The sequence below is a fragment of the Myiozetetes cayanensis genome, unplaced genomic scaffold (assembly GCF_022539395.1).
Source record: "Myiozetetes cayanensis isolate MyiCay16 unplaced genomic scaffold, myiCay2020 scf5-8, whole genome shotgun sequence".
Classification (NCBI taxonomy): domain Eukaryota; kingdom Metazoa; phylum Chordata; class Aves; order Passeriformes; family Tyrannidae; genus Myiozetetes; species Myiozetetes cayanensis.
The window spans coordinates 76,018,449-76,031,189 of record NW_026087742.1 but is presented as its reverse complement, the minus strand read 5'-3'; the positions used below and the strand labels follow the sequence as shown (position 1 = coordinate 76,031,189).

At 35.4% G+C, this 12,741-nt stretch overlaps 1 protein-coding gene across 5 annotated transcripts in view; it reads left to right on the top strand.

The window, feature by feature from the left end:
• Positions 1-12,741, top strand: part of UGGT2 (UDP-glucose glycoprotein glucosyltransferase 2) — an 83,767-nt gene that overhangs the window by 30,284 nt on the left and 40,742 nt on the right. For all 5 annotated transcript variants that reach the window (XM_050332455.1, XM_050332454.1, XM_050332456.1 and 2 more), the window contains 7 exons: positions 2,983-3,074; positions 4,257-4,407; positions 5,428-5,547; positions 6,829-6,914; positions 9,339-9,474; positions 11,045-11,176; positions 12,554-12,718. In XM_050332455.1, the coding sequence (XP_050188412.1) occupies positions 2,983-3,074; positions 4,257-4,407; positions 5,428-5,547; positions 6,829-6,914; positions 9,339-9,474; positions 11,045-11,176; positions 12,554-12,718 (882 nt within the window). The remainder of the gene's footprint in view (positions 1-2,982; positions 3,075-4,256; positions 4,408-5,427; positions 5,548-6,828; positions 6,915-9,338; positions 9,475-11,044; positions 11,177-12,553; positions 12,719-12,741) is intronic.

Genomic DNA, 12,741 nt, shown 5'->3' with positions numbered 1-12,741 from the left:
GGGCTTACGACAGTAAACTTTCAGTAGTGATTAGAGATCTCATATCCTCGATGCTGATTTTAGTGCTTCAGTAAGAGGGGTGTTTGAGCTGATCTCACAAGATCTGTGCAAGAGCCGTGAAGGATACTGGTAAGACTGCTGGAGACTGTAATCATCTTTATATTTACTGTTCACTGCTTGAGTCCAGTGGCATTGAGAGGGATTGCTCTGTGGTCAGAGCACTTCATAGCACAATGCTGTTATTAAACCTTAGTCCAAACTGGATTTTTTAAGTACAGGAAAATTCTGGCTATACCTAGGACGTTCTGGTGCAGAGGAGGCTCATGACTGCATGCCTGCCTGTTTCAGTTTGTCTTTTCTACCTGTGTTGGTTGTGTCTCAGGATCGAACTGTGTAGGTAAAATGATCCAAAGTGTGATCTGCTGAAGGGTGCCTAGTATTGTCCGGCATTTGTGAATTTTGGCTGCTTAGAAGGGTTATGTAGAGTGAGACCTTGGGAGAGCACGTAATTGAAGCTGTTGTAGGAAAAATGTAAATGTCAGACACCAACCACTACTTCTAGTTGTTTTTGTTTTTTAGTGTTTGCATGAGATTTCACAAAGACAAATACAAAGTCCAACACTCGGGCTGGAGTAATCCAAAGTACAAAGAATCCAACTCACAAAAGCATTACAACAGATTACTAGGACTAGCAAGCATTGCTGTGGAGTAGGGGACCTTTGTTACACACAACACGCACAAACTCAATACAACTTAAGTGAAATACCCCCAAATTAAGTGAAAGACAGAAAATAGGTGTTTAAGTTGCCCACAAGAGTAAAGGAAGAGATATTAAGAGAAGAAAGAATAAAGAGAGGAGAGAGAAATACAGTTACCACTAAGAAGGTCACATCTTGCCAGCTTCGACGACAGCAGGCGAGATGGAGACCTCGTGTGTGTCTGTATAGACTGGCTATTGTGGCTGCTCCCTCTAGGTGGGACCTTTGACTCACTGCCCTTCACTGGCCCCCCAGCCAAAGTGAGGGGTGCCACAGCCGCTCAAAGGCTCCAGGGGGTGTGGTGTGGGTGCCATCGGCCAGCCTTGTTGACTGACAGCCCAGCGACACCGTTTTCCCTGTGATTTGCTCTCAACCATGTTGACTGCAGGCCTAGGCTTAGCCCTTCCTCCCCACACACACACAGAGACAACATGGTTTATTTGACCCATCAGTCAAACTACCTGGTGAGATATGAATCTGATCTGTGACAACAGGACAGGGAGTAATGGGGTCAAACTGAAAGAGGGGAAATTTAGGTTAGATATATGGAAGAAAGTCTTCACTGCGAAGGTGGTGAGACACTGGAACAAGCTGCCCAGAGAGGATGTGGGGGTGGTGGATGCCCCACCCCTGGAAGTGTTCAAGGCCAGGCTGGATGGGGATTTGAGCAGCCTGGTCTAGTGAAAGGTGTCCCTGCCCATGGCAAGGGGGTTGAAACTAGGTGATTTTTAAGGTCCCTTCCAACCCAAACCATTCTGTGATTCCAAGTCCCCAATATTCTTCACGTTATAGCGCAGTATGAATATATGTATTTAGATACTTTATAGCAAGTGTAAGTAATTACATTATACTTTTGTAAATAAGCATACAAAAAAGCAACGAAAGCACTATGAAGTTCAGGTTATACCAATAGAATAAAGGAAATTTGCAAATTTCAAAAGTTGATTTCCAAGGTCAAGGACAGGTACTGGACTTTAATAAACATTCTTTCTGTGTTAGACCTATCACAGGTGCAGTTTTCCTTCATGGAGAGCCCTGCCTTTCATAACCATTGCATATTTCCGTTCTGCTTTGGGTTGTGGAAATGTTTATATATACCAAGAAATATGATACCTTTTCAATGAATGATGAGCAATAATGCACACATGTTGGATTACAAGGAGCTTCAGGGAAACTGTTGTCTCATTTATGTGGCTTTGCACTTGTAGTGCCACAAACCAGTTAGCTTTGAGTTTATTTGCATTTGAGTGTGTGAAAATAACCACACTGTTTTAAAGAAATAATACCATTTTTAATGTATTCTCATTTTTTTCTCTTATTTATTCAGTGACAGGCTTATAAGTGGAGTAATATATGCAACCCGAGTTACTTCCTTAAAAGTGCTTTTCTTCAAAGTGCATGGTTTGTTCACACTTAATTTATTTAGCAAGTGGGAGCTAAATGGGTAATCTTTCTTTTTTTCTTTTTTTTTTTGCGTAATTTTTTGTGTAATTTTCCATTCCTTTGTTGGGAATTAAGACAGATCCAGAAATCTGAGTTCTCCTTATGGGGTGAATTGGGATACACTACTGCTGTTGCTCCTGTTACTTATCTTGCTACAGCCACCTGAGATTGAACAGGATAGTTCCTCAGAGCTCTCTGAAATAGAATGATAAGATATTCTTTACTCCCTAAATGCTTCTGTTGTATTTGTTTATTGTGGATCTCTTGTCTTCTTTGCAAAGCAAAGATATGCTCTGCTATCCCTTTCTAATCTACATTTTTCCCAAGGTCCCTTTATTAGAGGAGGTTGTAGCTTTTTTGTCTGTCCTCCCTTTCCTGAATGGATATGTGGAAGTTTTCAAAAACTTACAAGACATATTTCTGTACGTGTATTTTCACTTTCTGTTGGCAAACACTGAGAATGTGTCTTCTTCTCTGCCTTGTACAGGTAGAGGCACTGTAGGTTGTTTGAGGAATTACCAGCTGTTTTCATTTGTATTTGAACATTCAAAGTGTGTTAAATAGCACTCATAAAAGTACGTTGTCAATATTTTTTCCAACACTCAGATAAAAGAAGAAATTGTGTGGAAGAGATTTGATGTATATATTTTACAGTATTTCTTAAGGGTTTTTATAGATATGTGATATAGATACATAGATGTATGTGTTTGTATGTATTTATATATGTGTGTTTATGGTTGACATATACCTAAATAAGTAAGCAGTACCTTTTACTTTTTAGCATTTGCATGAAACACTTGGAATCCAACCTGGAGAAGCACATTTATTTCTAAATGGCCTTCCTATTGACTTGGATTTTCATGATCCTTTTAGGTAAGATGATACATCTTGTTTGAAGATTACAGAATTACTAATAATACTGGAGAAGTTGTGCTCATGTTGATAATCTCATCTGTTGCATTCTGGGGGCAAGGACGTGCTCCAGTAGAGAGAACACTGGTTTACAGTGGTTTTGCTTTGAATGTGAACATTGTATAAGTAGTTGAAAACAGCATTTTCTCTTGGAATATTTTTTCTAATTCACTTAAAATTTTACAGCTTGCCATGTAAAATTAACTTGGAAACAGAAGGGATCCAATTAGTAGCTGTAAAAAAGTGCAAAAACCACTTTTTACAGTAAATTAAATGTTTTCATATCCCTATTTCTTAAAAATTAAAAAGAAAAAATTGCAGGCATTAAATTTAGATATCCAACACCTTGGGTTACTTTTGGCGTGCTTGTGAGTCTGTATCTGACTGCCTTTTATAATAACTTCTGTTAATGCAAAGACTTTATGCTTTTTGGTATAACAAGTCTTTTTCTAGTGTGTGCAATTATAGTATAATTATTTTGGGTGTGACTTGCCTTTTTTATGCAAGCACTCAAACCACAAAGATTTTCCCTTGCATTCTTCTCTGTTGTCAGTGACAACAAACAGGACTACTTCAAAATTGTCTGTAGTGGTCTGCAAACTTTTAGTAAATCTACTGATTTGTCACAATCTATTATTATTTATTTTCAATTTTTAACTCAAAATGTCTTATTTTCTTTTCCATAAAGATTCTTAAACTTTCTTGGGCTTAGTATTTATGCTTGCAATTTGTACTTATTTTTTTTGTCAGCCAGAGTTTTGAGATGGAGTCACTTGCACCTTTTTTTGTAATCGTGTGTTTTTTAACGATAGTACTAGTGATAGTGCTAATGATATTTTAGAAGAAACCTTTAAGAATAGAGAATACTCAAAATGAAGTAGGATAGAAATGAAGGCAGTTGTAAAATCTTGCAAGCTGTGTTCTACAGTGGAGTACTTCAGGGTTTGTTTCCTTCCCAGATTTGAACTTTCAGATTGTAACAGGTGGTCCAGAGTCCCTTTGGGTTTTCTGCCAAACTTTAGAGGTGTGGCTATGTGTATATTTCTAAGACTATTAATACGAGGATTATTTTTAGTATGAAAAATAGTTTTTATGTCTTGACAAGAGTTCTGTGTAGACATGTATTTTATCTTCCTGAAAAAGTATCTTAGAGACTCTTAAACTGGAAGGAAAAGTGATGCATGGCCTTCATGAACTTGGAATCAAAGAAGAGACCCTGAGTAAATTTATGAGGTTGCATATACATCCTACAGATAACAGTTATGCGCTAGATATTCGTCACTCTTCGATAGTGGTAAGTAATATAGGAATTATTTCTTTAAATATTACATTATTGATAATTCTATGTATGAGGTAGTTTATCTTTTTCAATAGTCTAATTGAAATACTAGTCCTGAGACCATATATTGGTAAGCAGTTTAAAATATTTTTGAGGATGATATTCCTTCACTATATTTTAGGAGTCATTTTTTCTAGCTTATACATTATTTAAACTTAAGGATGTAGGATGTTTAAAAGAAAAGAAAAATGTATCTGAGAGTAGTTGCACACTTACAGCAATAGAATTTGACTTTAGAGCCATTAATCTAGCCACATAATACTATGTAGTATCCTCCTATTATGCAAGATTTCTGAGTGTAGTTTACAAGTATGATAAGTGAATTGTGGACCACATAAATATTTTGTTTCTAACTAGTCCAATGACTGGGCTTTTTACCCTTCTTCAAAATATTTGCAGGTTTCATTACTAAGGTTATATACCAGTGGAAAAGGCACTAAAATTTTTTTTTTTTTTTACCTGAAAGAGCCATATTTCACTCTTCTGCTTACCAAGGCTTGCAGAGAAAGGACTAGAAGAACAAGTTGGCCACATATGGATTGGTTATTTTGGTATATCCAAACTACTGTTACTGCACAATTATAGATAAATACTGTATTTGGATTACAAGATAGTTATACTGTGTTACACAGATCTTTGTGATGTGTTGTTATGACGTTTGTATTGTGAAAGTAGTTTCCACACTGGAAGAAAATTGTTTTATTCACATCCTTATGCATAGTACAAATTGTCCTTTTTCCTTTTCCGTCCATTAATAGTTTCATGTGTACTGCAAATGAAAACAGTTTTGGAAAAAAAAAAAAAAAATGAATTTTGGAAGCAACTTTCTGTTACTATTTCAAAAAAAAAAAAAAAAGGGAAGACATTTTATTCTTTGCAGTCTTTCCACATGTTTTAAAATATTATTATTTATGCCCACATATTTTACTGAGTGTTCAGGGTGTGTTTTTTAAGTGACTGCCTTTTTTGTTTCAGTGGATTAATAATATAGAACAAGATCACAGCTATAGCACGTGGCCTGAAAGCTATCAGGAACTGCTAAGACCCACACTTCCTGGAGTTCTGCAGCAGATTAGACGCAATTTACATAATTTGGTAAGTTTGGAGAACTTAATATTTTTGCATAGTGTATCTATTAATACATGGACAGACAGTTTATTAAAAAATACACATGCTGGATTTATTGTTAAGATTTGTTTTCTGTGTGGATCTGCTACTAATAGTGAAAAGTGCTTTGTCTAGTGAGTCATATGTGGTTATTGTCTGATTTCCAGAAGTGGACTTGGGCACAGTTTAGTCAGGAGTTTTTGTGTTCCTTTCCATGCTACACATAGATAATTCAGTAATATCGAAGAATCTTCTTCATAGAGCACTACTGAGGGAACTGTCCTTGGTTTAGAGATGGTCAACTGAGGTACAAAAAGATTTACATTTTAAAGCATACCAATTATGAATGTCTTCTAGCCTAATTTTTCCTCTGCACATAGCATTCTGTATCCCTTAGTAAGTTAAGGAAGCAGCTATTGCTGATTTAAATTAAAATTTAAATTGCAAAAGGTAATTACGTGAACTATGGAATCATAAAATGGTTTGGGTTAGAAAGCACCATTAAAGTTTATCTAGTTCAGGCTCCTGCAGTGACCAGTGACATCTTCAACAAGACCGGGTTGCTCAGGACCTCATCCAACCTGTCCTTTAACAGTTTAAATGGTGGTCCCTCCATAGCTTCTCTGGGCGACCGGTTCCCCTGTGACACCTCTGGTGCCTGACCACCTCATTTCTTCATATTCAATATAAATCTACCCTCTTTTAGTTCAAAACTGTTACCACTTGTTCTGTCACTACAGTGTCACTACTACTGGTAAAAAGTTTTTCTTGTAAGTCCATTTTTGTTGTAAGTCTCCCTGTACTCATAGGAGAGGTGCTCCAGCACCTTTCCCAAAAGTCTATCTTTTAATTGAAGTTTTAAGCCAATATATTCTATATATTTTTCTTTCATTTTCACAACAGAAGAGAGTCAGTTAAAAGAACTAAGAGAAAAGTAATCATTTTTAAAATAAATATAAAGTTCATGAATATAAACAAAGTAGTGGCACAGAGTCTTTCAAATGAGAAAAGCATCATCACTTAGTTTGGAGTTCAGTAAATGGTTAAATCCTGTTTTCAGCATTTGATCCAAATTCATTAATTCTGAAGTTATTTTCATTTTTGCTCGTAATGCTTTCTTACAATAAATGCTCTAAAAGATTGAAAACAGTTGAGGCATACAACTCCTTTGGAAATTAATGTCCTTATCTTAGATTTTATGTCTGAAAAAAAAATAAAAGCACACATCAAGAATAAATGTTGGCTGCATGATATGTTTTCTCTTCTTAGGTACTTTTTGTTGATCCTGTCCAAGAAGATACAGGTGATTATATGAAAGTGGCAGAGTTATTCTACCATTATAATGTACCACTTAGGTAAGGAAAACTGAAAATCTTGAGGAAGAGTCGTTAAATAAGGTTACTTTCTGTTTTTAATTCTTCATCTTTGTCTAGCAAAACAAAGGATGAAGATGTGAATACAAATTAAGTCCAGTGCAACCACATTCTAATAAGACACAGTGGTTACCCACTTGTGTCAAGCTTACTCAGGTATTAAGTCTTCTTAAGCAAATAGATTGCAAGGGATAATGTACTTGAGTGTGTGTAAAATGAACTGCAAAAGTCTGATAAAAATTTATTTTATCAAATAGTCCCACTGGATGCCATTGTGGAGTTGCATTGTAATCAAAATATTCATAAGTAAAACATACTTTGAGGGAATTTAATTCAGTTATTTCAGTTGAGGTTGCTTTACTTAATTCTGGTTTTTTATAAAAACTTTAAAGACTAAATTGAGATTTTCCTCACCAAGTTTTGAATTTCTAAAGATTAGTTGTCTGGGTCTCAGCTAGTTAGTATTTGAGATAAAGATACTTTTGGAGAACGATCTGGTTAATCTGAGATGCCTCCTTTTAAGAAAAAATGAAACTGTTTATTTCCACAGCTTACAAATGAAGGGTATCCAGGGTTCAGCAAGATGAATTCCGTGTTAAATATTTAAAATCTTCTCGTGAAATGCTTTTTGTTTCCTCAATAAATTACACTGTTTTCCTTTTTCATTAAAATTTTACTATCTCTGATAATTGTTTTGGGTTTTTTAATGTTTTATTTTTCAATTACAGAAACATAATGCAGGACAAATATTAGTTATATGTGCATTTTGTCACTACCTGGGAGACAATACTCCTTCAGTCTTTGAGGAGAATATAGCCGAGAACATAATTTGTCTTTTGTGATACATAACAGCATAAGAGTAGCTAAACTGGGTCAGGGTAAAGACCCATTTTGGTCAGTCTGTCTACAAGAAGCCACAAGGAATTGTCTTGGTATGATAAATAAAATAGTGGAACCAGGTTCTTTGCCTGAGTATTTTCCTGGCATTCGTGCATTTAGAGATCAAAGAATTCTAGAACCCAGATGGAGTTTCTGGATATTTAGCTGTCCTCCGTGGGTTTCTGTTCCACAAACTTTTCTGGGTTTCCCTCAAATTCCTATGAAGTTTTAGCACCCCTGGTGTCCTTTTCCAGGTGTTTTCACAGTTGAATTATGTGATGTATGAAAAAGTGCTTCATTTGTTTGGAGCCAGACTTTTAGTAGCTTCATTTACTGTCTCTGTACTCTTATAAATAGGAACCTAAGCAGTCTCTCCCTCTCTCTGGGTGCCTTGATTTTATAGGTGTCATGATTTTATAAAGCTCTGCTAGGTTCAACTGCACTCATTTCATTCCCTAGGTTACAAGTTATTCCTTTCCTGAAAGCTGTTCCAAAGTTTGTTTTATTTTCTGAGTTGTCTCTCTCTGAACTTTCTTAGTGTTAATGTATTTTCTCTGAGATGAGAGCAGCAGTCACGTACACAGTATTCAAGATGTAGACAAGTCATGGGACCTGTCTTGTCATGTGATATTTAGTTTTGCTGACTGTTCCTATGGCATCCAGGTGACATAAGTCTTTGGGAAAAGTTATTTGCAATAGTGAGATGTAAAAATTGGGAGGAGCAATTTGTTGTAGAACATGGTGCATCTTTATGCGTTGATTATTATTTGTATCTTTTTAGAAAACTTGCTGTATTTCTTAATCCCAGACATATATTTCTTCTCTTCACAATCTCTGTGTTCTAGCCATGGGCGTAGATGTGCTCTATCACTTGAGACTCACCAGAAGGATGTTTCTTGTCCTTTTCCTATATCACGTGTGATGTGGAATTGACTGTAATGATCAGAATTCCTTTCCAGTAGTGTAGTAGAGACCAGAAGGATCCTTATGTGTTCTTGGCAGGGAATAGAACTTCAAATATCTTCAGTTTTATCTCTCCTGGTTGTTTATTTTGGGAAAGACTTTGTGCTTTAGTCATTATGCCACTATTTGCAGTCTGTTTGACCAGATTTTGTCATTGCTAAAAATCTTTGTTCCCTTGAGAAACAAGATCTTCACATGACTGTCTTGGACTTTGAGGCTTTCTGGATGTTGTGGTTTTACCCCAGCCTGCAATTAAACCCTTCAGAGCCACTGGGTCACTGCCCCTTGGTGAAATGGGGTAGAGAATTATAGGAGTAGAAGTGAGAGAACATGTGAGTTGAGATAAACGCTAATAGGTAAAGCAAAACCCATGCCCACAAACAAAACAAAACAGGGAATTCATTCATCACTTCCTTTGGGCAGACAGGTGTTCAACCATCTGCAGGTGTGAAGGGTTTTCATCACTAAGTGTTGGCCAGATTACTTAAATGCAAACATCTTATTCTTCTGTATCAGAATATTTGTGAAGTGGATATTGGTTTAAAATTTTTTGTTTGTTTATAGAATTGGAATTGTTTTCATTTTAAATACGAAAGAAGAAATTGATGGAAATGAAGATGCTGGAATAGCTCTTTGGAGAAGTTTTAATTACATTGCAGAGGAATACGACACCTTTCAGGCCTTTACCTCAATAATTAAGGTTAGTTCTTTCACAAGAAATCACCTTTTTTCCTCTTTTTTTTAAAAAATTTATTATTTTTTACATAGTTACCTTATGGTAACATGAGAGAGATTAATATAATTTATACAGAAATATTAGAAACATGTTTAGCATTAATATTCTATTATTTGCAGAAATACTTCCCTTCTCTAGAAATAAACTTACTCTTTTCATTTTACCTATCAACAGGCTGTCTTCAATAGTATAAAAAAAGTACATGCATGCCTTGCAGATTTTATTATTTTCTTATGAAAAATTATTCTCTATTATTTGTGTTAATGCGATGGCCCTGTCTTTGTGTTCTGTATTTTTTGGAGTACAGGGATTTTAATGTCACTTTGGTAGTTCTATCAGCTTTGTAAAACCCTTGTTTTTTCTCCAGTGTAGAAGGTGAAACAGAGTAAGGTAATTGCTTTGGGTTTTTTTTATAATGTTTGAGCTGTTCATGAGTGTACAAAACATAGAAACACTCCAGGCCTGCAGCTTAATGCTTGAGACAGGCTTTGTTTGTGAGAGAATGCAGGTTCTTGTAAAGCCAGGAATTTCGGAGATGAGAGATGAATGGAGGAAAATAAAGTGAGCACTCCATGTAAAGGCTCTGCAGGTAAAAATTGTATCAGAGAATATGGTATTAATGCATAACATTTTTACTTACATTTGTGTTCTATTTTTCTGTTTAGTGCCTAGAAACTTGTGTCATAGATCAACTTAGAGAGCTTATGATGAAAGAAATTGAAGTAACTAGGAATACCTTGGAAGAGAAATCCACAGATGTTAGGGAGCTGGTATGCATGGGTGACAATTATCCATGACCAGATCACAAAATATAATTTACAGTGTGCTTTTTAAAATGTTCCTCTAAAATGTGTTCCTCTCTTTACTTTGTTTCATAATATAAAAAGGAGGGGATGATAAATATAATTAAAAGATAACAAAAATATAATCAGTAAAATACAAGTTTGAGATACTCAGATCTGTAGAGGAAAATGTATTGTTCCTTATTTGAAAAGAAGTGGATTGAATATTTTTCACTTCAAATTTCTATTGTATGTTTAATGAAAGTAATAAAATATTATTCTATGAAATAAAATAACATTTCTGAGGAAAAATTATTACAGTATGAAAAAGTATCACTGACTAATTTAGGCTTGGATTAATCCCATATAGATTCAGGTAACTACCCATGATTAGGTAGTTTATTGAAAGAACTCATATTGCTTCTGTAATTAGTGGAGAGAAATAACCTTTCACATTCAGCTCACATAAGTGTATTTCCTTTGCCTCTTCAGATTTAGACTAAAGGTATAAAAATATATTAATCAAAACAGTGCTCTGATGTAAAATTGTGCATATGTGCAATGGTGATAATTACTAAAGCAATATAAAAACTGCAATACAGCAGTATAAAATTATACTGATGTAAAATTTTCTAGAGCATTATAAAAAAATTAAACTTACTTTATTGTTTATATACTTTTATTAATTTTATCAAGTTATATTTGACAATTCACTACATCTTTTAAGTTATTTGCTGTTATAATTTTTACAGATGTACCATGAAGTGAGAGATGGAAGTGTTCTAACCGTAGATGATGTGAAGGATGTCCTTAGAAGTGAATACCCCAATGCTGATGTTCAGAGTATACTAGGTGTTCATTCTGAACATGATGAAGGGAGGAAGGTATGTTGAGAGCCAAGTGGTAAGAAGTACTGCAGTGTACAACTTAATGCATTTGCTAAGCTGAAGGATTGCTAAATGTTAAAGTAAGTAGATACAGCATCTTTGAGTCACTGTCTTCGGCCACAATTCAGTCGTTAATGGAAATGCTGCAAGGGTTTCTGCATTACTAATCTCACTGTGAAAATTTACTCTTACCTGCTGCATTCAGGAGCACAAGTATTTTTTTTAGTAGTCATGTCAAGGGATCTCTCTCATGCTGTAGAAATTGTATGTGTCTTTGGATGAAGAGCTGAAACCTGTCTTCTAAGTGGATCATTGGTTTCTTTAGTTGTGCCTTCTGGTTATAATATCCTTTGGGAAAGACAGCTATGGATTTTTATTTAAAGACTGTAGAGAAGACATTTTTATCTGTAATTGAGTAGATAATTTTCTGCTAAAACATACATAAAATACCTTTTTCCTTTGTGTGTCTTCAGCCATACTGTTCCTACAATCTTGTGTTTCTGACTCCATTTAAATTGTTTCCTTTTAAAATTTGTTATCTAATGTGTATTATATTTCTTTAAAAAGATATATTGGGACAGCCAGAAAAAAGGGTGCTATATGCCTTACGCTGTTTGTTCCTCACTATAATGAAGTCTGGAGGCTTTGTGTGGAAGGGCAGTTTGAATCTGCCCTGGAAACAAGTGGGTACAGTTAGTAGAGAAAAGTTTCCCACAGAGAATATTAAAGGAAGAAAAATAGTCAGCCACCAGGAAGAAATCGCCTGTACAAGCGGGGACAGTAGGACTGTGATGAAGACCAGGGAGGAGACAGTGGGGTGACAGAAAGATGAACACATAGATATTGCAAGAAAACATGAAAGGATGCAGAATATAAGAAGGGGGAGTTGCTTACAATACATCTTTATTTCTGTTTGTCTCACTGAATTTTATCTTTTTGAAGAAAAATTAACTTGTTCTGCTTTCTTATCAAATAAGTCTTCACTTATGAACAAAAAAACCTTTTGAGTTTTTTTACGGTACTTTCTTTGGGAGAAGAAAGTTTCTCAGGGTTTTTCTCCGACATTGTTGCTTAATTTTTTTTCGTAAGAAAGTTAAGCAGAATAAAAGAATATTTCTCAGCAAGATGTTAAGCAAAAGGTTAAAACACTGTATATGGAGCTATGATTTCTTTTGTCATTCTGTTTGAGAAATGAATCCCATCTGTTTCTCTGTGTTTTCCAAATGCTTCCTGCTTTGTCCCTGCTACCCATGAGAAGGTGTGACAGTGAAGAGTGCATGGAGATTAGAGTTCATCCTCTCTTGATATTAGTTTCATTTTTTGCAACACTCAGCCACAGTCTGTTTAATCCTGTGATATTTCTGATGTGATCAGGCAGGAGCAACCTTTTATAAAAAGAGTGGCCTGGGCCCATTGCCTCAAGTGCTGTTTAATGGCGTGCCCTTTAATAGAGACGAGATGGATGTTGAAGAGTTAGAGACAGTTATTCTTCAGAGGATTATTGATGCCACCAAGTTCTTCCAGCGGGCAGTGTTCATGGTATGTTCAACATTCCTGAATGA